Source organism: Hypanus sabinus, chromosome 12 (genome assembly GCF_030144855.1).
Source record: "Hypanus sabinus isolate sHypSab1 chromosome 12, sHypSab1.hap1, whole genome shotgun sequence".
NCBI lineage: Eukaryota > Metazoa > Chordata > Chondrichthyes > Myliobatiformes > Dasyatidae > Hypanus > Hypanus sabinus.
Window position 1 is genome coordinate 30,848,941 of NC_082717.1, and position 26,115 is coordinate 30,875,055.

A 26,115-nucleotide genomic window follows, 5' to 3' on the forward strand; every position below is an offset into this window, starting at 1 on the left:
AACGTTCCCACCGATCTAAAGCTGAAGATCAGTATCCTTTCAGTAATTCCACAAGAAAGCTAAGTATTCATAGAGAATAGTTCCTAAAAAATAATAATAGGCTATTTAAATTTAAGGAAATAGTTCACATTTCATAAGGTTTCATGTAGACCTATTCTTAATCTTTAATCTTTCATCTCCCCTTGGTGCCTTATTTGCTAATGCAAATTTTCATTATACTAGCCCAAATCTTTGATACAAGTGCTGCCAATACATATGGACTTGCCAGTAATTTCTTGCTGTGCTGCTGAACTCTTTCCAAAATGCTGCTTGACCTGATTATTTCCATTACTTTCCTTTGAGTTACTTCCAACATTTTCCACTTTTATTTCAGATTTCAAGTCCCGCAGCACACACTGAATTTATTCAGCAATCCAATTGATTATTTTAATACATTAAATTTATTAAATGCAACTTGCTTTCAACAAATCTGTGCTGAGTCACATTGATTGATTTCAGTTTTTCTAAACGCTGGCCAATTTGTTTTAAAGTAAGGATTCTAAGATTTCAAATACAGCTGATATTTTAAAAAAGGAAGAATAAATTGAGTAACTGTAGAGCAATTTAACGATGCTCCTACATTTACTCTCCAATTCCATTATACAACATAAATATTTTAGAAGACTAGAGAATTGTGCCTTCATTTTCTATTATCTGCTCAGTAATTCATACAGCAATGCTAGAACTCTGTGGTTTACCCATCTCGAGTTCTGTTAATCTTTTACAAACTAATTTCTTTTTCTGAGGTATCTCCTAAGAAATTATTCCTACATTGTTACATCTATAACCATTATCAAGATCATTCAGAGGTTAAACTGAAAAATGATGGACAATAGTTGCTGGAATCATGATGGTCAATAACTCTACACTAATATAACCTGATGCAGGACTCACAAAATTAATGCTGCCATCTCATTTACATTTTTTCAATGACCAGTCATCACTAAAAGCACTATTCAGTACCTTACTGCTCATCCACGAGAATCAGATAAAGTGAACTTGTACTGACAAAAATGGGTCTGCGCCTGCAATCAAGGATGGAAGTTGTTCTACAGGCCTTTGAGTCTGCTGAAAGCTTTTGCAAAGCAAGTAAAAATAACAGGGACTCAGATATATTGATGAGGCTCTGTAGCTCTTGGTTTATTCAGTGAATGGTAGGTCCTTTTACCAAGATGAACTGGAAGGTATCTAACCCACTGTAGTGTACTAGGAAATGAGGACAAGAAGTCGCCAAAATAAAGATGCTGTAACACAAAAATGATCAAGACCAGCTCTTACATTACCAAGTGCCACTCACTCATCTAGCCACTTGTTATCAAGATTCCAACTTAATGTTCAGTCACATCATCCCACTCTTACATCTGCCCTAATCCTCACATTCATCTCAAAGTTTTCCCTTTGTCAGCGATTCAAGCATTGCAGGAATATCATCCAAACTCACTTAAGGCTGCTTACTATTCAACTTCAATGGAGGATTTTCTGGCGATGAGTTAATATAGAAGGGTGCCCAGCAGTCAGCAGGAATAAGTTGATCTGAATGCCCTGTCTCTATGCTGGATAATTCTGAAGATTAAAGGTTAGCTTTATTTGTCACATGAACAAATTGTTTGAGTCACATCAAATCTGCAAGGATTATGTCAATATTGCCACACTTATGCACATTGCACATCCACAACTCATTAATCCTAACTGTACATATTGGAACACGGGAGGAAACTGGAGCACCTACAGGAAGCCCACACAGTGATGGGAAGAACAGCATTCAGACAGCAGAGGGAATCATAGCTCAAACTTACTGCTGGCGCTGTAAAGCATTGCGCCTACCACTATGCTACCGCACCTCCCATAATTCAGTGCAACACTCATGACCGCGTGGCCAAGCATAGCTAAAATTCCATTAAAAGTTCACTGTTGGTAGAATCTCCGATGGCAACGAGGAGGCGTACAAGACTGAGATAGATCAGCTGGCTAATTGCTGCAACAACAATCTTGCACTCAGCGTCAGCAAGATCAAGGAATTATTGCAGAGTTCAGGAAAAGAAAGTCAAGGATGAACACGCATCTGTCCTTATCGAGCGGTCAGCAGTGAACAGCTTCAAATTCCTGGGTGTCAACACCTTGGAGATCTATCCTGGCCCCAACACATCAATGTAACCATGAAAAAGGTATGCCAGTGGCTCTATTTCACTGGGAGTTTGAGGAGATTTGGTGTGTCACCATGGACCCTTGCAAATTTCTATAGATGCAAAGTGGAGAGCATTTCTGAGGGGTTGCATCACAGCCTGGTGTGGAGCTTCCAACGCATGGTATATACAGAGGCTGCAATGGTTTGTAGACTCACCCAGCTCCATGACATTCCTCACCATCAGGGATATCTTCAAGATGCAGTGCCTCAAAAAGGCAGCATCCATTTCTAAGAATCCTCACCCATCTGGGACATACCTTCTTCTCTCTACTGTCACTGTGTGGAGGGAGGTACAGGAGCCTGAAGACTCACACTCAATGATTTAGGAATAGGTTCTTCCCCGTCATTATATTTCTGAATGGTCCATTAACCAATAAACACTATTTCATACCTTTTTTTTGCACTTTTGGTTTACTTTGTAATTTATTTCCATTAAGATGGCGATGTGTTCAATCACAGCAGCTTCTATGGCAGGGGTAGGCAACCTTAAGCACAAATGATTTTCTAGCATGCATTGTTCATTAATTTGAAGCAATCCATAACTAGATGTATGTAAATGGATGATTCCCATATTTCAAGTTTTTTTTATGGCATTTATCTGCCTCACTGTCCACTCATTGATACATGATCCGGCCCACAGAGGCAAAAAGGTCACCAACCCCTGTGGGTCAACAAAGGGTGCTCCAGTCCCTTTTAAACATATTTGTTATGATCACAAGATCCTGGTAGACATTAAGAACGTGAAATACTGAAGATCTACCACGAGTGAGTTGCTCGTTGGCGGAGAAACTAAGGGAGCTGGACTTGGTGTGGATCATGTAGCTGCTTCCGTCAGAGAGGCTTTGGGGGGGGGGGGGGGGTCGGTGTGTGAAGGAGGCGTGCAATCTGGTAGTGAGTGACTATCTTAGTCACTTTTCTTGTGATTACACGACCCTTTTGAACATTGTTAACGTGAAATGCTGTGAGTCAGATTCACTGATTTATTGGCAGGCAGCAGGGGTGGATGGTGGGGGAGTTGCGTGGCCCCAGTCGTAGCAAGGACTGGGCTTGAAGCTGTGGTGTCACCTGTATACAGCCAGCAGGAGAAAGGCGATGAAGCCAGTGTGATCCACTGGGGGCCACTGTGGAGTGGTGCCCAGGCTGGAGTTGGTGCTGCCCGCCCACTTGGCCAAAAACGAGCTGTACTGTGGTCAACTGCGTAGTCTTGCAGTATTCATGGACTCAGGGTGTAGACTCCTTTTTTGCGTGGCTGTATTTTACAGATATCTTACATGAGCTTGCTAGCTTGTATGTGCTATGTGTGCTTTGTGCTGTGTGTAACTGTTGGTACTGTGTTTTGAACCCTGGCCCCAGAGTAATGGTGTCTTGTTTGCTGTGTTCAAGTGCATTCATATATGGTTGAATGACAATTAAACGTGAATTAAACTGAATATAATAATTTTATGAACTGTATTGCTGCTGCAAAAACAACAAATTTCACGACAAACAAGTCAGTGAAAATAAACCTGGTTCTGCTTCAGAAAACTAATTTTCTACTTCCTACATGCTCTCAAATTTACAAGCAATACAGTAGTGGTGTAAGCTTTTCCTACCAAATATATTTCCCTGTCTCTTCCCCATCAGTTAAAAGAGCTGAATGAAAGTTTCCTCTGCAGTCGTCCACTTAGGCAACATTGCGAAACACTGATGACTGAAGCTATTTGATACTATTATTATGAGATTTTTTGTCTTCAAATTGTGCTCCTATGAATTAGGCAGTACCACAAAGTTCCTTTACCTCAAGTTCCTAGGAGTCCAGACAAAATTTCAAAGGTTCACTGAAATTTAGTGTGCTCTCCCAGTTCCTAAATCAGCTATAGCATAACTACTGAAAAATCCCAGGCATACATTTCCGATACGCTATTTGAGTATTAACTTTCAAGAAAAATTCTAAATGGTGTCAATCTGTTTTAAGCTAGTAAAATTATGGCAACGGGAGGAGGGGGAGTGGATGGAGAAATGCCATCTGAAGGTGGCAGATTCAATCCAAAACACAAATGTCAAATTTGAAGGATGTTATCTTGCTCATGTCTCACATGCACCTGATAGAACTTTATTATAGTTACATATAATACATACACATACTGCAAGCTGTTAGATGAAAGAGCTATGGCTCCATCTCATGGTAAATAATTTAGAAATGTTAACTTGTTTTTAATCTCAGTAGAAATACAGTTGTATTGCTAAGTCATCCAAACACTTACCTTCTTTTAGTAAAGCATTAACTTTCACTTGTTGTTTGCTAACCAAGGACAGTTATTAATTTAACTGTCATTGACAAAAATTACTGTATCCCAAGGATTTTTGTTTTGGACAAGATAGCCTTTGAGGGAGACATCGAGAAATTTATAGTATCGATGAAGCAACAAATATAAGGTGGTAAAGAAATCTGAGATTTTAAACCCAAGAGGCAGGACTGAAATTTGCAACACAAAATATCCAGAGAATTAGAAATTTAATTACTGGCAAGTAGGAATATATCCCATTACATCAAACCAATTTGCCAATTAATGTACAGTCTTAGCAAAGCAAGCAAGTTATGCGTGTGTTTTCAGCAGCGGCATTGAAGTGTAAAGTGTACATACCATTTAAAGACCTTGCTTCATCGCTGTGCTTTCAATGGCGAAACAGGTTGTTCGTGCTGAAAAAAGGGGAGAGAGCAGTGGACAGATAGCAAGATTAAGCAACATTTACAACACCAATGCTAAGAATATTCTCATTTGCAAGAACAGTGTGGATTGTTTAAGTACGGACATGTATAATTTTCCTCCATAGATCAACAAGGTAGAAAGAACATCTAAGCAATGGCTGGTAGGGATTGCATGCACAACAAAACAACAAAGAAATAGCATAAGGCGTCAAAACAAAAAAAACCTTTAAAAAGCACGTGTTTCCATGCGTTTAAAAGCTGAGTATCATTCAATTATCTTTACACAGCAAGATAATTAACAAGACTTTTGAATTCTCGAAAACATGAAGCAGTGGAAGCTGCAACAAGCTGTTAGAAATAATAAAGTGAATAATTTATCTTCCCTTATTGAAGAACACCTCGATTGATTTATAAGCCAAAGAATCAAACTTCAATTTAAAAACTTAGAAATTAAATTCATTTTCAGGTAATTCTAATTCTTTACATCGAGAGAGTACAGTTGTACATTAAAAAATTACCTTCATTATCAGTGTAAAACTTACAGGTTAGCAATATACATCTGATCTGGTGTATAAGCCAAAATGTTATTTCTTTTTTCCTTGCACATGCATAACCCAAGCATAAAATTGTCATAATGTTTCCCATAAAAGCATCCAAGAATTGCTTTTTTAAATTTATTGCTCAATAACTTGCTAGAGGTATAACCTTTTGTAATAACACCTAAATGCATATATTATTGCCACAATATCTTTCTATTGTTGCAAGTTCCATATTTTCATCACTCGCTGATAATGACTTTTATTTGGAATTTCTTGGCTACTTTTTCATTTTAATCATGTTTCATTTCACTCTTTCCAACAAGTGAAATCACACATTCATAATTTAAACAACTCAGCTTTCTCTTTTCAAGAGAAGAGGTCCAGTCTGTTAATTCTTTCTTGATAATTTAAAGGTATGAACCCTGAACATATCAACTTTGCACTCTTCCCAGTACCCAACAGCACCCAACGCTGGGTCAGAAGTCGGTAAGTACAAGTTCCAGTATAGAAAATTGTGCAGAAGCCTGCTGACTCTCCAGTGTAGTGTTGACCAGTTCCCCAATCTTATTCTACATGATAGTGTACAGTGATATGAACAATTTCAAATTTCATTTAAAGTATCTCAAACCAAAAGCTGTGGATGAACCAGGATGTACGTCGTCTGCTGAAGGCTAGATCTGTGACATTCAAGTCTGGCAACCCAGGTCTGTACCAGAAAACCAGGTATGACTTGCGGAAGGCTATTTCAAGGGGAAAAAGATAACTTCGAACAAGGTTGGAGGCAACATCGAATGCACGACAACTCCGGCAGGGTCTGCAAGACATTACTCCCAACAAAGGGATGACAGCAAGGCTTCACTACCGGATGAACTCAATGCCTTCTATACCTGCTCTGAAAGGCAGAACACAACTATAGCTGTGAAGATCCTGCTTCACCTGATGACCCTGTGACCTCCGTCTCAGAGGCCGAGGTTAGGCTGCCTTTACTGAGGGTGAACCCTCGCAAAGCCATAGGTCCCGACAGAGTATCTGGTAATGCTCTGAAAACTTGTGCCAACTAACTGGTGGGAGTATTCAAGGACATTTTCAACTTTTCACTGCTACGGGTGGAAGTTCCACTTGCTTCAATAAGGCAACAATTAACACCAGAGAAAGCAGGATCTCCCAGTGGCCACACATTTTAATTCCACGTCCCATTCCCATTTTGATATGTCAATCCATGGCCTCCTCTACTGTCAAGATGAAGCCACACTCAGATTGGAGGAACAACACCTTATATTCCATCTAGTCTCCAACCTGATGGCATGAATATTGATTTCTCTAACTTCCATTAATGCCCCCCTCCCCTTCTTGCCCCATCCCACATTTATTTATTTATTTATTCCTTTTCTCTCTTTTTTTCTCTCTCTGCCTTTTTCACAATACAGTAACTCCTTGCCTGCTTTCCATCTCCCTCTGGTGCTCCCCTCCCCCTTTCTTTCTCCCTAGGCCTCCCATCCCATGATCCTCTCCCTTCTCCAGCTGTGTATCCCTTTTGCCAATTACCTTTCCAGCTCTTAGCTTCATCCCTCCCCTCCTGTCTTCTATCATTTCGCATTTCCCCCTCCCCCTCCCACTTTCAAATCTCTTACTATCTCTTCTTTCAGTTAGTCCTGACGAAGGGTCTCAGCCTGAAATGTCAACTGTACTTCTTCCTATAGATGCTGCCTGGCCTGTTGCGTTCCACCAGCATTTTGTGTGTGTTGCAACAATTAGGCCAATGTCTAAGAAAAATAACGCGAGTTGCCTTAATGACTATCACCCAGTAGCACTCACATCTACAGCGATGAAATGCTTTGAGAGGTTGGTCATGACTAGACTGAACTCCTGCCTCAGCAAGGACCTGGACCCATTGCAATTTGCCTATCGCCACAATAGGTCAACAGCAGATGCAATCTCAATGGTTCTCCACAGGGCCTTAGACCACGTGGACAACATAAACCCCTATGTCAGGATGCTGTTCATCAACTACAGCTCAGCATTTAACACCATCATTTCCATAATCCTGATTGATAAGCCTCTGTACCTCGACTTCCTAATGGAAGACACAATCTGTGCGGATGGTGATAACATCTCCTCCTTGCTGATGATCAACACTGGTGTGTGCTTAGCTCACTGCTTTACTTTCTCTATAGCCATGACTGTGTGGCTAGGCATAGCTCAAGTATCATTTATAAATTTGCTGATGATACAACCATTCTTGGTGGAACCTCAGATGGAGACGAGAGGGCACACAGGAACGAGATATGCCAACTAGTGGAATGGTACCACAGTAACAACCTTGCACTTAACATCAGTAAGACAAAAGAGCAGATTGTAGACTTCAGGAAAGGTAAGATGAGGGAACATATACCAATCCTCATCGAGGGATCAGAAGTGGAGAGAGTGAGCAGTTTCAAGTTCCTGCATGTCAGGATCTCTGAGGATCTAACCTGGTCCCAACATATCAATGCAGCTACAAAGAAGGCAAGACAGCAACTACCATTCATTAGGAGTTCGAAGAGATTTGGTATGTCAACAAAAACACTCAAAAACTTCTATAGATGTACAATGGAGAGTCTTCTGACAGGCTACATCACTGTCCAGTAGGGTGGGGGGGGGGGGGGGCTATTGCACAGGATCGAAAGAAGCTGCAGAGGATCGTAAATTTAGTCAGCTCCATCTTGGGTACCAGCCTACAAAGTACTCAGGACATCTTCAAAGAGCGGTGTCTCAGAAAACTATTAAGGGCCTCCAGCACCCAAAGCAAGCCCTTTTCTCACTGTTACCATCAGGTAGGAGGCACAGAAGCCTGAAGGCACACACTCAGCTTCTTCCCCTCTGCCATCTGATTCCTAAATGGACATTGAGCTCATAAACACTAACTCACTTTTAAAATATATATTATTTCTGTTTTTCCATGATTTTTAATCTATTCAATACACATATACGATAATTGATTTACTTATTTATTTTCTTCTTCTTTTTCTAGATTATGTATTGCATTGAACTGCTGCTGCTAAGTTAACAAATTTCACAACACATGCCAGTGATAATAAACCTGATTCTGATTCTGAACATTACTAATCTAACTTGTTATGTGGTCTAAATTACAATAAACTCTCCCCAATTATTGTAAGGTTTTTCAGTGTACCTCTGCATATGACAGTAAACTCAACTTCGATTTATTATGAAACTTCATTACTATAAGGTGTGTTACTTGCACTGCAGCAGTTCTGGGAAGTGGCTTTTCAACAACTTTTGAAAGACATTACAGAATGGAGCTTGTTAGCAAGCTCTAGAAATGACATAAAATCTTTACTACCTGTACTTTAGTCCTCATTGCAAATTATACAAACATACAACATAAGAGCAACAGTAAGCCTCTTGCCCAGGTGACTTTTATACAATTGGGGAAAGTAGCAAACATTACCTTTGGCAGGTAAGCTGCTTGATCGATTTTGTCACCATTTGTTCAGCAGTATAATATCTTCTCAATCTCAACTTTACGGCTTTCCTCCATATCCTACCACCACTTCATCATTGTTCTCTCTTTCTTGCAAAAGTGCAAAGAACTCCTTTCATTATTGAGAGAACTGCAATGAAATCTATAATGAAATCTTTGGAAATATCCCACCATAGATGTAACAATCTCTTACTCTATATGGCAATGGAGCTCCATGTAGGTCCTTAATCAAACTACTTTGGCTTTCTATGAAAAGTTTTTAAATTAAGTTTTTACTGTATTATGAATAAAACATGTCCTCTTCTGCAAAAGAGATTGTGTTTATGAAGGAAGAAATTGTCATTTATGCATTGGTTGCAATAAAACAAACACCATTATACAACACTATTCAGTCTAGGCAAAATTGCACCAAACTCAAAATTAACTGTAAAGAGGATAATTTATTATCCTTCCACTATCTTCCAGATGAATAGTGACATCATTAAAATGTTTTCTTCAGTACTACATATCAATGTTGTGAGGCAAGACAATATTGTCAGATTTTTCTCAAAAGAGATTATATCTTTTAAGCTGTGATCTTTAAGTGCCTCAATCATGTCATTACACTTCACACTGAGGTTTGACAATGTAACACTCTGCTCTCCAATCTGAGTACAATATTGGTTTCTCACTTCCGTGCTCCTTTTACATCGGAAGGAAACGACACTGCTGAAATGTCCAAAAGCAGGTGTTCCTTTTGATCTTAGTAAAAAGTAGAGTTGATGTTCCTTTTGGCCCTTTGTTTGGTTAGTTCTAAAAATACAATTCAAGGAATCTTAAATTTTAAACATTAAAACCTGCTTTATATTGGTTGTGATATAATTATGCTCAGGATGGTTCCACATTCAGTTTTGAAAGCTGAAATGAAGCTGGTTGACCCTTTGCAGCACATTTTGCATAAAGGAAAATGAAAGCTTCTCTCCAATATGGACCACACAAAATTCAAGAGCTCTGCCGACGATCAAAAATAACAGCCTATAAATTGAAATCAATTTAAAATTAAACATCTGTCTTTTTATATGCCAATATGAACATTATATTCTACACACTGGCGAACAGTTCACTTCTTAAATGCCTGGTAACAATTTTATTCATTTTTCAGCATAATAAAAGGAAAACATTACTCCTCCAGTCTTTTTACAAATGATTTTACTTCAATGAATAATTCCTATACAAAAAGAAATACTATTTAAACACATTATAATTTCAATTAGATTAATATCAAATTAAGACAGAATAATTCCTCGCAAACTATAATCTGTGCAAAGATTAACTCCAATCAAAGAATACACAGTAGAGAATGCTAAAGAAAGTCCATTCATTGAAATGGGAGCTGAAGCATGCCACTGAACCATGATAACTTCCTGAGCAGCTGCATCACTGCCTGATTCGGAAATTGCACCATCTCAGATCGCAAGACCCTGCAGCGGATAGTGAGGTCAGCTGAGAAGATCATTGGGATCTCTCTTCCCGCCATCACGGACATTTACACTACACGCTGCATCCGCAAAGCAAACAGCATTATGAAGGACCCCACGCACCCCTCATACAAACTCTTCTCCCTCCTGCCGTCTGGGAAAAGGCTCCAAAGCATTCGGGCTCTCACAACCAGACTATGTAACAGTTTCTTTCCCCAAACTATCAGACTCCTCAACACCCAAAGCCTGGACTGACACCTTGCCCTAATGTCCTGTTTATTATTTATTGTAATGCCAGCACTGCTTTTGTGCACTTTATGCAGTCCAGTGTAGGTCTATAGTCTCGTGTAGCTTTCTCTGTGTTGTTTTTTTTTTAATTACGCAGTTCGGTCTAGTTTTTTGTATTGTGTCATGTAACACCATGGTCCTGAAAAACGTTGTCTCATTTTTCCTATGCACTGTACCAGCAGTTATGGTCGAAATGACAATAAAAGTTGACTTGACTTTTAATGAGGACTAGAGGTATAAATTCCTAACTTAAATAATAATCCAAATTCTAAATAATAAACACTTAGCCTAAGGGTCTATCCCATGAGTTGATTGATATCATTGTACCCATTGTTGCTATCTGCCCAATGCCTCATTCCCGTAGACTCATCTTCATCACAGCCGTCCCAAAAGAAGAGAATCAAACAAATGGTGGCAAGCACTGCCATATGAAGATGCAAAAGTCCAAATTCAATGTTGAAATGTCACTGAGCAGATTAATCCCAAACAATACACCAGTAAGAGTTGTTTCTTTAGTCTTAAAGTGCAGGTATCAGGAGGGGGTGCCCAAAATTCTCATCATAATATGTAGTCCTACTGGAAAATGCAATCTGGAGTACTTTTGGGATTGTATTAAAGCATATTCCCCAAGACAATTCTGCAAGTTGACAACACTCTTTTTCCAAACTGTCCCTTGAACAATGTATTGATAGGTCCTTTCAGCTTTGGAATTCCATCCCATTGAAGTTGATAGGAGAAAATTAAGAAATTAATTTAGTGAACAAATTCATGTGCACAATGTTGTTTGTTAGAGCATATATTCTGGACTTAGGGTGTATAGCAAAATATTACCTTCAATTAATTTTAGCCACCAATCTTCAAATCTGAATACGGACTGCAGATTAAATTTAAAATGCAGTTCTGGACAATGGGTTCTGAAGAGCTGTGAACCAGTTAATTGGAAGACCAGACAATGCAGATTTAAAATTCATTTGTGTGTCTGTAGTATGGATGAGATGAAGGAGGTGTGAAAGTTATAAGTAAGTCAAAGGAAAGCATCATAGATACATAGTAAATTTAGAATTCTCCTTTGATATATAACATATAAAATGTCATGTAATTTTAGGTCAATGCATTGGAGGGGTCGTGACTGTCACGTGCCCATTACCTGGTCGAAAGATACACCACCTGCCAATCAAGGTTTGCCCTCGCCCATCAATGCACACCTACTCATTGGCCCCTTTATTTATCCTTGTACTTGGCCTCGGGCAATTGGCCTTTGTAATCAGCTTAACTCGGCGAGCACCAACTCACTGGCTTCCCTGTGAATTACCTGGGCTGGACTCATCGGCCCTGCTGCACTATATAGGAAGCCATGTGTGTTTGGCCCGCTCTCTTTTTTGCTATCTCCAAGGGACCACCCTGCTGTTGGTGGGTTGTGCATTGAATAGTGTTGGGAGTATGGGTATTGTCCCTAAGCAGAAGAGCCGTGCCTGCACCAAGTCGGGGGGGGGAGGGGTCGGATATCGTATTAACTTTTCCCTTGGTTGTACGTGTGTGTGTGTACTTTATTCCCACGTGATTTTCCCACGTTCGTTATTACTTGTCCGCGTGTGTTTCATTGCCGATCCGACTACTGTAAATTGTGCACGTGTGTGTGTTGCCCCTGTTGCCATTTTCCCACGTTTGCCTTCTGTAAATAAAATCCTTTACTACCAAGGCTGTGTATCCAGAGCCCTTGTCTGTGAGACCTATCGAATCTGTTTCCTCACTCACTTGGTTCACGCAACAACATTGTTAAACAGAACGGTCACTAATTATGTAAATTCCTCATTTTAAAAAATGACCTGGAATCAAACAGCATCTTTCCAATGAAGTTTGTCCACGACAATGCCCATTAACAACTTAAAAGATTGACATTGTCAACATATTTTATAGGTTTCTCAAAACTGCTTAGCACCTTAAAAAGTTGCAATGTTTTCTTTAAAAGTAATGAAGTGGTTGATAAAGTAACAATAACAGCAAGATAAATGAAAGTAGTCATTACCTTTAATAACGTAGGCCTCTGCTAAAAGTCTTTTCTTATAAAGTGGTTGATCATCAATACAAAGATCATCGATGCCTACTCGAGCATACATGCTGAGCGCATCACGATACGACCCTTCCACAAACTGTAACTTTGCTAAGGTAAGAATGGCTTCAGACATCAGGTTATGCTGAAAACAAAAAAGCACAACAAATAAATCTGTAAGAACATTTTGTAAAATGCCCATAGTATTTGAAATAAGATCCATGAACTTGTGGCACAAATCAGTACGAAGGAATTTCAGTTGGTTCAGGGAATTTCAGAACCGTGGTTCAGGGTGGACATGACTGAGAATTAAATATCCTGGGATATCAGGTAATATGTAAGGATAGGCAGGAAGGTAAGGGAGGTGCGGTAGCGCTCTTAATTAAAGATGAGATCAGGGTGATAGTGAAATGATTTAAGATCTAAGGAGTCCATCTGGGTAAAGATTAGGAACAGTAATGAAAAACAAATTACTGGTGGGAGTTGTCTATTGGCCATCAAATAATAATATTACAATAGCATGGGCAATAAACCACAAAAAATGTATGTAAGGGTGTCATGGGGGTCTTTAACTTGGACATAGATTAGGTGAATTAAGTTGGTGAGGTAGTCTTGAGGAGGACTTCATAGAATGTACTGTGGTGCTAGAAAGTTTGTGAACACGGTAGAAGTTTCTTTACTTCTGCATAAATATGTCCTAAAATCTGATCAAATTTTCACACGTCCTAAAACTAGATAAAGAGGATCCAATTAAATAAACAACAAAAAAAATTATTTTTGTTAATTTATTGAGAAACATGATCCAATATTACATGTATTTGTCGGAAAATGTATGTGAACCTCTGCGGTAATGCCATCTACAAAAGCTATTTGGAGTCAGGTGTTCCAATCAATGAGATGAGATTAGAGGTGTGGGTTGTAAAGGTGCCCTGCCCTATATAAAAGAAAAGACATACTAAGTCTGATTACTGACAGTGATGCTCTTCTCAAGAAAGATCTGTTTATGTGCACCATGCCTCGATCAAAACAACTTTCAAAGAGGTCCTTAGAAGAATTGTAGAGATGCTTGAAAAGGCTCCAAAAGCATTTCTAAAAACCTGAGTGTTCATCAGTCCACAATAAAATTGTCTACAAATGGAAGAAACTCAGTACTATTGCTACTCTCCCTGCAAAGATCACACCAAGAGCATAGCATAAAATGTTGAAGGAGGTGAAAAAGAACTCAAGAATAACAGCAAAAAACCTGCAGAAATCTCTAGAACTTGTTAAAGTCTCTGTTCATGTGTCCACTATAAGAAAAAAAACACTGAACAAGAATGGTGATCATGGAAGAACACCACAGGGGAAACAGCTGCTCTCCAAAAAACATTGCTACAAGTCTCAAGTTTGCAAAAGATCACCTGGATGTTCTACAACACTTCTGGGACAATGTTCTGTGGACAAATGAGACAGAAGTTGGAACTTTTTGGCAGAAATGCACATTGCTATGTTTGGAGGAAAAAGGGCAATGCACACCAACACTAAAACCTCATCCCAACTGTGAAGCATGGTGGAAGGAGCATCATGGTTTGGGGCTGCCTTGCTGCCTCAGGGCTTGGACAGCTTGCAGTCGAGGAAACAATGAATTCAAAATTGTACCAAGGCACTTTATAGGAGAATGTCAGAGTAGCAGTCCATCACCTGAAGCTTAATAGAAATTGGATGATGCAAAAAGGCAATGATCCAAAAGACAAGTAGACACAATGGTTTAAAAAGAAGAAAATTTGTGTTTTGGAATGGCTGAGTCAAAGTCCTGACCTTAATCCTATAGAAATGTTGTGGAAGGATCTGAAGCAAACAGTTCATGCAAGGAAACCGTCCAACATCCCAGAGTTGAAGCAGTTTTGTAAGAGGAATGGCCTAAAATTCCTCCAAGCCAATACGCAGGAAAACAGTTACTGGAAATGTTTGGTTGAAGTTATTGCTGTACAAGGAGTCACACCAGTTACTGAAAGCAAAAGTTCACATACTTTTTCCAACAAATACATCTAATATTGGATCATTTTTCTCAACAAATAAATGAAGAAGGATAATTATTTTTGTGTAATTTATTTAATTGGATTCTCTTTATCTAATTTTAGGACTTATGTGTAGATCTGATCACATTTTATGACATATTTATTCAGAAATAGAGAAAATTCAACATTCACAAACTTTTAGCACTACTATATCTGTGATAATTTTCTTGAACAGCATGCAAGAGTTTTTTGTTTTACACGTTGCACTGTAGTATAAATGGTTGAGAGAACCTGGTGTGTTTACAGGAAGCAGGAAATAAAACCCAACGTATCAGTTTGTAAGTTTCAAACCTACCCACGTTCCTCACCCTAACCACAGACCTTGCTGCACATTCTGCTCACATTCCACACGATCGAGCATATCAGAATCTGAAGCAACATGATTTTCAAACAATTGGATACGGGAATGCATTACTTCCTGTGTTTGGCATTCTGCAATATACTGAAGCAGTAGCAATCTCCCCTGATGTGATTTCAACTCATATGTAGGAAATAAAACAGTAAATTGGCAGTTTATACAGCGGATTCATGCTCTGTACTCACTTGCAGTTTGCCTCTGTTCAAAATATTGCTCAAGTGATTTTTGGCTTCTCTCATTTTGAGTTCATTCTTTTCCATTAAAGGAATGCAATCTTTCAGCTTGACTGTGTTTTCCATCAGGCACTGTTCCAAGAGAACCTCAGCAAGCAGCAGATTCCCAAAATCGTCTTTATTTTGCCATGTGCAAACAAAATAACAAAATAGCATTGGAACAATGGAGCATGCATTTAAAGAAGTTCAATCACATTTCAGAGCCAAGAAATACTTTCCAATCCATTTATTCTTTTGCTACAACAAATATTTATAAATGTTTTTGACATAGAATTATGTCCCAAGATATTGCACATCAATACAGAAGTGTAATTTTCAAAAGTGGCAGAGAGCCAAAGATAAAAAGAATTTTTTTCAAACAGAGGATGGAAAAAAATTTAGAAACAATTGCTCAGTTGTTAAGTGCAACTTTATTAAATGTGGGTGAAGGGAAGGGAAAGGGGAGCAAAGTCATAGGAAATGGGGAGTTTAAACAGCGATGTAGACCCAAAGAAGGCTATTAAAATAGGGATGAGCAAAGCTATAAAATAATTTAGACACTAGTTAAAGTAAACTGTTTCTAGATTTGTCGCCATTTTACATTTGAGCTGTTTGTGTGATGGCTATTTGCAAACCATTGCAAAGGTTGGGAGAATGGGAATATAGAACAGTAGAGTGCAGGAACAGGCCATTCAGCCCACAATATCTGTGCCAATCATGATGCCAAATCAACCTACTCCCCTCTCTCTCCACACGATCTGTATTTCTCTGTTCCCTGCCTCTCATATGCCTGTCTAAATTACTCTTAAGTGTTGCCACTGTGTCTACTTCCACCGCTATCCCTGGCGGCACGTTCCAGCTGCCTTCCGCTGTGTCTTATTACTTTAGCTTGTACTACCTCAGGGTGTGTGTAATGATTTGATCTGTATGTTACACTCATGTACTGAAGAATGAAAAACAATCTGGAATCTTAAAGACATGCTTTTCACTGTACCCCAGTACATGACAATAATAAACTAATTCCAATTTTCCCTGTCAACATAAAGCTATATTCTCTCAAATTTGACATTTCTATGCTGCTCCACAGAAAGCAATCCAAAACTGTCCAATCTCTCCTTATAGATAATACTCCTTCATCCAAGTGAACTTCTCACCATCTTGAAGCTGTGCACTCTGCACCCTCTCCGAAGCCTCCACATCCTTCCTGTAACACATTGATAAGAAATGCAGACTATACCCCAAATGTGGCCTAACTAAAGTTTGATACAACTGCAACATGATGTCCTGACTCTTATACTCAATGAGGGCTAGCATGCCATATAACCCTATCTAACTGTGTTGCCATTTTCAGGGAGCTATGGACACCAAGCTCCCTCTGTACATCCGTGCTGCAGAGGGTCATGCCACTTACCGTATACTCTCCTCTCACACTTGACCTCCAAAAGTGTAACGCCTCACACTCGCAGAAATTAAAAACCACCCGTCCATGTCTGCAACTGATTTGTATCCTTTGACAACTAACCACAACTCCATCATTTTTTAAAATTATAAAAAAATTATTTACCTAAAGCATCAGTGAATACAATAGCCCTAGAGTTTGGGATAAAGTTAGAGCAGTCCAGAGCCAGGCATCCTATAGCAAGTGACTAACATCCAAAAATATTTTCATGATCTATAAGGCACACTCCGTTTCTCTGGATGTGCATAATTTCAAAACATGCAAGACACTTGATATTATCCAAGACAAAAAAATCCCCTGACTGCCATGCTATGATCACAGTGAGTGCCACGAGTAAAAGATACTGGAATTAATTGATCAGCCACTTTCTAACAGCACTTTGCAAACCTAGTAGAGGTTGTAACAGAAATTAGAGAAAGATAGCAGGTACATTGGAATAACACAATACCAAGTCACAAACCATTCCAGCACTGTTTTGTCCTCATTAAACATTTGTTAATCCCAAATGCATAAGAACATAATAAAAGCAAGAGTAAGCCATCCAGCCCATCAAGCCTGCTCCGACATTCAATAAGATCATGGCTGATCTGGCCATGGACCCATCTCCACCTACCTGCCTTTTCTCCATAAACCTTAATTCCCCTACTGTGCAAAAATCTATCCATCTTGTCTTAAATATTTTTACTGAGGTAGCCTCCACAGCAGTATTTTGTTTGAGTAGGGTCTACTCCCAATAATTCAGTACTTTGATGCAGATCAAATTTAAATTATCATTTTAACTAAGCAACATTAGCATGGAAATAGTAAGATGTTCAACATGAGTCAAATGTATATTGAGAACATAGAACAGTGCTACACAGTACAACCCTTCAGCCCATGCTGCTGTGCTGACTATATAAATCTATTCCATGATCAATCTACCCTTCCCTCCTATATAACCTATAAACCATTATTTTTCTAACATCCATATGCTTATTTAATACTCCCTCATCAGTACCTATTGAATCAGACTCTACCACCAACTTCAGTGGTGCTCCAGGCACCTACCACTCTCTGTGTAAATACCAATCTCTGTTATCTCCCCTAAACGTTTTTCCACTCACCTTAACGGCATGTCCTCCTGTGTCCACCATTGCCACCCTGGGATAAAGGTTCTGTCTGTCCACTTGATCTATGCCTCTCATAATAGTATGCACCTCTATCATGTCACCACTCATCCTTCTTTGCTCTAAAGAGAAAAGCCCTAACTCACTCAAGATTTCCTCAAAAAATGTTCTCTAATCCTGGCAGCATCTCAGTGAATCTCCTCTACACCTCTTCTAAAGCTTTCACATCTTCCCTATAATGAAGAACCATAACTGAACACTGTGCTCAAAGCGTGATCTAACTGGAGTTTTATACAGCGGTGACAGTGCCTCACAGCTCTTGAACTCAATTCCTTGATGAATAAAAGCCAATGGTGCCGCAGCAACAACCTGGCACTCAATGTCAGTAAGAAGAAAGAGCTGATTGTGGACTTCAGGAAGGGTAAGACGAAGGAACACTTACCAATCCTCATAGAGGGCTCAGAAGTGGAGACAGTGAGTAGTTTCAAGTTCCTGGGTGTCAAGATCTCTGAGGATCTAACCTGGACCCAACATATCGATTCAGTTATAAAGAAGGCAAGACAGCAGCTATACTTCATTCCGGGTTTGGAGAGATTTGGCATGTCAACAAATACACTCAAAAACTGCTGTAGTTGTACCGTGGAGAGCATTCTGAGAGGCTGCATCACTGTCTGGTATTGGGGGGGGGGGGGGGGGGGGCTACTGCACAGGACCAAAATAACTGCAGAGGGTTGTAAATCTAGTCAGTTCCATCTTGGGTACTAGCCTACAAGTACCCAGGACATCTTTGGGGAATGGTGTCTCAAAAATGCAGCATCCATTATTAAGGACCTCCAGCACCCAGGGCATGCCCTTTTCTCACTGTTACCATCAGGTAGGAGGTACAGAAGCCTGAAGGCACACACTCAGCTTCTTCCCCTCTGCCGTCTGATTCCTAAACGGACATTGAATCCTTGGATACTACCTCACTTTTTTTAAATATACAGTATTTCTGTTTTTGTGCACGCTTTCAATCGATTCAATATACATTGTAATTGATTTACTTGTTTATCTATTTTTTTCTCTTTTAGATTATGTACTACATTGAACTGCTGCTGCTAAGCTAACACATTTCACATCACACGCCGTTGATAATAAACCTGATTCTGATATTCTTAACTACCCTATCAACTTGCACTTTGAGAGTTCTAAGGACCTGGTCCCTGAGACAGCTCCATTCCTCCACACTACTAAGATCCTGCCATTAAACTCATACTGCACCTTCAAGTTTCATCCGACCAACTCTGCGTCCTGTCTAAATTCTGTTATATCCTAAAAAAACTTCTACACTGTCCATAACTCTACCTGCTTTTGTGTCATCTACATACCTACCTTTCACTTCCTCATCCAAGAAAATAATAAAAATGACAAAGGGCAGCGATCTCAGAACAGATCCCTGTCAAACCCCACTAGCCACCAGCTTCCAGGCAGAAAATATTTCCCCCACTACCACCCCCCGGGCGAGCTAATTCTGAATCCACACAGTGAAGTTTCTGTGGATTCTGTACCTCATGAATTTCTGGATGAGCCCATCATGGGTAACCTTATCAAACTCCTTACTAAAATCCATATACACCACATCCACCACTCTACCTTCATCAAGTTGTCTTGTCACCTCCTTGAAAAGCTCAAGTAGGCTCATAAAACACAACCTGCCCCTCACAAAGCCATGCTGACTATCCTTAATAAGAAACTGCATTTAAACATTGTCCCTAAGAATCCTCTCCATTAGCTTGTCCACCACTGATATAAAACTCATTGGTCTAGAATTCTCAGGAATATCGCTATTACCTTCCCTGAATAAGGGAACGATATTTGCCATCCTCCAATCCTCTGGAACTACCCCAGGGAGGACACAAAGATCCATGAAATTTTGCTACATTTTAAAAACACAGTGTGAAAAGAATTATGCTGCATTCAAGTATTTGCATTGTTAAGTCCTATTTATCCATCTAAATAGTGGTACCCTCAAGGAAGATATAAATTTCTCTGTGCATTAATGCCTGCAAATTAAGCATGACTTTGGCAACAACACTTTGTTACCAAGCTCCGTTTAATAAATGGTGCCATTATACTGTTAAAACCACAAAAGCAGATCAAATTCCTTAACACATTAAAAATGAAGAGCACCTTTCATTACTGCAGACAGTCAAAGTTGATATGAAAATATGATGAAACTGCATCCTAAAATTTCCAGGCTGATATGAATCCCTCAGAGATTTCTGACAAAGAACTGAGTATGTTTGGAAACGTGAAAACTCATCCTTGTCCTCCTTTAAATTTCTGTCTTCAACACCATCAACAGTTTCAACAATGTCTTTTCTTCTTTCATGTGGTCAGAAGTGGGGGTGTTCCCTGATGATTGCATGTAAAGGTCATCAGAAACACAAAAATAAAGCTACCCAAAAATTGGATGAAAGGTAGAAATAACAATTTCATCTTATAAATTCCAGAAGGAACTTTCTGAGCGTCAACGTTCTGAGCATCAGAAAGCTACCATTAGATACGAGATCAAGTGATTAGGTATTCTGTGCCAAGTATCTCAACCCCTAGTTTCAAAAGGTTCTCTGCCATCTACAAGGCAAAATGCAGAACATTGCAGTATCAGCTTTATCAAGGAGAAAGCAGCCTGTATGACTGACCAGCACTACTTGTTGTATCAAGTCTGCGGTATAGATCATCTAGAAATGGCAATGCACAACTCAGTACTAAACCTGCAGCCTCTAGCACCTCAATGACAAGAACATCCAGCCTTCACCTGTGGAGACCTCTCCAAGTCACACACCATCCTGACTTGGAAATGTACCGTTGTTCTTCATGAACGTTCAGCCTAAATCCTGAAACTGCCTACTCCACCGCACTTTGGTTATTTACACCAGGGCAGCAACAGTTCAAGCAGTCTACTAGCTTTTCAAGGACACTTAGAGATTGGCAATAAATGGTGGCCATGCCCGGAATATTTACATACCATAGGAAGAACAAGTAAGCAACAGCCCTATTAGGAAATAATTGTGAAAAATATTCAAAGGTGAGAGAAGTACTGGATTGCAGCTCTTCTGCGTATGTAAACACTGTAAGTACAAAAGTTAATTATTTATGAGAGAAGTACACCAAGTTTTTTCAGATCAACAGGCAACACAGTAATTTGTGCAAAACTTCAGACCTATAACCCCATACATTATCTTTTCCCGACTTCTCATTCTTGAAATGTTATGAATTACTTAAATTAATAACACTTAAAAGACCCAAAGGTCAACATACTGCTCCAGAAAGAAAACGCAGGTTAGTTAAAAATTGGGAAAGAAAGGTAAGTATGACTGACCATTCTCTGGAGAAAGTTGCTTCACAAGATTTTGAATTTTGTCCCACTGACATTCTCCCCTACATTTTTCTATTTCCGCCTCCAATTTGTACTGTGAAAAAGATATTCTGGAAGCCATTGCAATCTGAACCACCAAAAAAGGAACTGCAGCCAAACATGTAAATCAGAAACCTGCGTCTGCATGGTCCCGCCGAGCACGCTGGGAGTTGTAGTTTCCAGTGTTTCCCCCCCCCCCACACACACACACACACACACACACACACACACACACACACACACACACACACGAAATTATAGCTAAACGTAATCTTGTCACAAAGTTTCATGGTTACCAGATGTTTCAATCAGAAAATGCTATTTAAAAAACACAACTAAAACAGTTTTTTTATCTTGAAGCTCCTAACCTGCAAAGCTGCTATAAATTAATAATTCATTTTACATTATTACGTAGATTAAACACTTAAGTATATCAAAGTACAAACGCTAATGGTATAAAATGTATACATTATGTGATCTTTGTTGCTAACTTAATAACTTAATATTGTGAAATTATGATTACAACAATACGTTGCCCCTTATTCTATACATTTGACTTGGACTTAAATTCCTGATCTCATATTTCAAGATTATTTAATGTAATTTCCAGTAAACAAGTGTAAAGGAGAACAAAATAATTGTTAATGTGGATCCGATGAAGCACAATTAGATAAAGAACATAATAATAATAATAAAAAACAATAAAAACATCTAAGTACGTAGGATAGTTTATACATTGATTGTATATCCATAAAGTGATGCTAACCACAGGACCGTGTCTACATAACGTAACTCTGACAGGAAATGACAAAGTAGTGGCGGTAGAGGGTGTTTGGGATGGGTGGTTAGTGGGTGGAGGTGTTGATCAGCCTAACTGCTTGGGGAAAGAAACTTATATTCAATCTAGAGGCCCTGGCAAGGGTGCTACATGGCCCCCTCCCTGCTGGGAGTGGGACAAACAGTCCATGAGGAGGTGTGATCTTTCATGATGTTGCTGGCCTCTTTCAGACTCTGTGTGTGTGTGTGTGTGTGTGTGTGTGTGTGTGTGTGGACTCGGTGATGTTGCTGATGAGCCTCTGAAGCATCACCTTAGCCAGGACCTTTCCAGCAACAGAAAGGAGTGATATGCCCTTTCTCTTGCCGCAGATGACCTTGTCACCCTTGTTTATATAAATGACAATGATGTCTGCATTTCTCCATTGCTGTGGGATGTTCTCAACAGTCCAGGCCTTGGTGACGTACTGGTAGAGGATGCACATACACGTGTATCCTCCTTTCTTCAGTAACTCAACAGGGATACTGTTAGTGCCAGGGGACTTGTTGTTTGTAAGGGAATAGACAGCTGATAGAACCTCCTGGAAGGTTGGTGATAGACTGTACCAAGATGTCAGTAGTGCCATCTTTCAAATATCTGGGGAACACTTTCTCTGAGGATGGCGGCATTGACAATGACATCCAGAGCTGCATTAAACAGGCATCAGCTGCCTTTGGGAGACTTCGGCATAGAGTCTTTCAGAACAGGAGCCTTCGTCCCTCCACAAAAGTCGCTGTATACCAAGCGGTCTGTGTCACCACCCTCCTTTATAGCTATGAAGCTTGGGTAACCTGCAGTCATCACATCAAGTCCTTGGAGCGCTTCCACATAAGCTGCCTTCAGCGCATCCTGGGAATTACTTGGTGTGAGTGGGTGCCTCACACTGAAATACTTGTAAAGACCAACTGCAGAAGTATTGAGGCCTTGATCACCCAGTATCAGCTGCTGTGGCTGGGGCACGTGATAAGGATGCTCCCATGTCGGCTACTCCGCAGAGTGTTACATGGCCGCTACATCATAGTCGACGCTCAGCTGGAGGGCCGAAGAAGCACTATCAGGATCAGAGGAAGAATGCTTTAAAGAAGTGCAAGATCAGACCCGAGGACCTGGAGGATTTTGCTGCTGACTGTCTCACTTGGCGACAGCTGTGTAGGAATGGGGTTTGTATTCTGGAGATGGAAAGAAAAACCAGAAGACAGCAAAAGAGAGCCAGGAGGAATGCAGCTATGGTTGCCTTCACTACCATCACTACCACACATACGTGTCCCACCTGCAATAGAGTTTGTGGGTCCAGAATAGGACTGTACAGTCATCAAAGATCTCACCGTTAAAGGAGTGGACATCGTCATCGGATTTTGATGGACAACCGAAGAAGGGGAGTGTGTGTGTGTGTGTGTGTGTGTGTGTGTGTGTGTGTGTGTGTGTGTGTGTGTGTGTGTGTGTGTGTGTGTGTGTGTGTGTGTGTACATTTGTGCAATTGCTAAAATTAACTCATTTCCATTTCTATAAAATCACAGGACTCCAATGCAACCTCAATTTCTGTTCAGCAGAAACTCTCCTCAGTGCCTTTGTTACCTCTAGACTCAGATATTTCTAAAGCAGTCCTGGCTGATCTTCCCAATTTAAAGCTCTGTGCTCTTGAGGTTTTTCAGAGTTCTAATGCTTGTGTCCTAGCTCACATCCAATTCCATCCACCCATCAATCTGTGCTTTGAGACCCACAATTAAGCAAGATATTGAACTGAAAATTCTTGTTTTCAAAGCTCACACTGCCACACCCCACCATACCTTTGTAATCACCATCTGCTCCATATCCTTTGAGATGACGGCACCTTGCTTAACTCCTACAGGGAACAGCTCCCTATCAGCACCCCCAACAATAATAATTTTGCACAATGCATTTGTCTGTATATCCATTTATCCAAATAATAGATTTTTTTAAATGTCTCTTAAAAATTATGAAATTTCATTGCCTGTTTGCATGTGTGTAGAGATGAGTGGAAAGGTTTTCACACAAAACTACTAATTTTTTTGTAGTGCATTCAGCTAAACATCCCATTTTCCTATCCCTGCTCTTTTTCTAATTAGTAATGTTTCCCTGATGTTACTTCAATGTTGTTTGCTGTTAAATCCAATAGAATCATAGATCAGAACAACACAGTACAGGTCTTTCAGCCCATGAAGTCGGCCTGACCCTTTAACTGACTCTAAAATCTCTTCCCCCACACATAGCCCTCCATTTTTCTTTCATTCACGTGTCTATCTACAAGTCTGTTAAATGTCCTTAGTATATCTGCCTCTTGCAACATGTACTTCTTCATATAAAAAACCTGACTCTGACATCCCCCCCTATACATTCTTCTAAACACTTTAAAGTTAATGCTCCCTCATATTATCCATTTCTGTCCTGGGAAAAATGTCTCTAGCTGACCACTCTTCTTATCGTCTTATACACCTCCATCAAGTCACCTCTCATCCCTCTTCACTCCAAAGAGAAAAACTCTAGCTCGCTCAACATAGCCTCACAAGATATGTTCTCGAATCCAGGCAGCATCCTGGTAAATATACCTTGAGCCTCCTCTAAAGCTTCCACAAACTTTCTATAATGAGGGGACCAGGATTGAACACAACACTCAAAGTGTGGAAAATCCCAAATTTTGTAGAGCTGCAACATTACCTCACAGTTCTTGAACTCAATCCCCCTACTCCAGTTCCTGATCATTAAAAATGTTGGAGATTTGAGGAAAATCCAGGAAATTTGGCAACTTGGGTATTACTTGGGTCGGTTAAGACGAAAGAGTTGATTGTGGACTTCAGAAAGGGTAAGACAAAGGAACATACACCAGTCCTCACAGAGGGTTCAGAAATGGTGAAAATGGTCAATTTCACAGACATCCCACCTCTGCCGGAAGTTCCCAGAAATCGATTTTTTTGAGAGCGAGTGGGGGAGGGGGGGAAGAGAGAGAGAGAGAGAGAGAGAGAGAGAGAGAGAGAGAGAGAGAGAGAGAGAGAGAATGAATCCCGCTCAGTCTCTCTTTGTGCTAAGTAGACCTATCAGTTTTAGCTGTTAGCTGTGGGCGGGCAGTTGATCTCTCTCTCTCTCTGTAAAAGACATGTTGAGGTGAGTTTAACAGGTGTCATTCGTCCATTAGCATAGCTAACGTTATTTAAACTAGCTGGCTATCTGCTAAGGAACTACTCTATTGACGTCCTACGTGATGAGGCCAAACTCCCTGTAGACTTGCTTAAAGTTGTAATAGAATAAAAACATGACTGTGATAATATAAGTACATATTTTAATGTCACATTTTCTGCATAAGACAATCTGATAAGGATAGAAGCAACACACCTCATGCTTTTAATTCTTTTAGGGACCACAACATATTAGGGAGGCTGCTCAAGTATTTTGCAGTTCTTTTCAGCAGAAAACCAAAGTCTGACAGAGAAGGTCACTAGAGCTGGGGTGTACTTACAATCTTTCATCGTTGAGCATAACCTGCCATTCCAGGTGTGTAAACACACAGGCAAGCTATTCAGGAAAAACTTTCCTGATTCAGAAAAAGCAAAAACTATGCCTGCTCATCAACCAGGATAGCAGCTATTGTGGACATGGCACTGGAGAAGTTCCCAATGAGAGACCAAATCTTGAAAAATCTGTCAGTGGTCAATACAGAGAGCCAAGATGAGGTGAATCCAGAGTAGATTTTGACTTTGGCAAAGAGATTTCCACATGCGATCAAGGCAGATGTAAGAGAACAGCTCCACTTGAAAGCCCTGGATTATGTCTCAACTAACCTCGAAGGACTGGTGCCAAACTACAAAAGATCGCCAGTTGCTGAGTTCTGAGGGAAGCTGTTCAAAGTAAAATCTGTGAGCACAGGGCAGTCGAGATTCACAGAGCTCTGCCAGTTGATGAAGCTGCTTTTGGTGCTGCCAAATTCTAATTGTGATGTAGAAAGGACTTTCAGCATAGTGCGTCATA

General features: G+C 40.0%; 1 protein-coding gene across 4 annotated transcripts in view; it reads right to left on the reverse strand.

The window, feature by feature from the left end:
• Positions 1 to 21,429, reverse strand: part of LOC132402741 (tetratricopeptide repeat protein 7A-like) — a 245,947-nt gene extending 224,518 nt beyond the window's left edge. For 2 of the 4 annotated variants that reach the window (XM_059985710.1, XM_059985709.1), the window contains exons 1-2: positions 12,708 to 12,844; positions 4,849 to 4,904 (exon numbers count right to left, since the gene is read on the reverse strand). In XM_059985710.1, the coding sequence (XP_059841693.1) occupies positions 4,849 to 4,851 (3 nt within the window). In that variant the 5' untranslated portion in view covers positions 4,852 to 4,904; positions 12,708 to 12,844. Of the gene's footprint in view, positions 1 to 4,848; positions 4,905 to 12,707; positions 12,877 to 15,331; positions 15,496 to 21,284 lie in introns of those variants that run through there. The other 2 variants (XR_009515057.1, XM_059985708.1) reach the window with 2 other exon arrangements.
• Between the last annotated feature and the right edge of the window lie 4,686 nt (positions 21,430 to 26,115).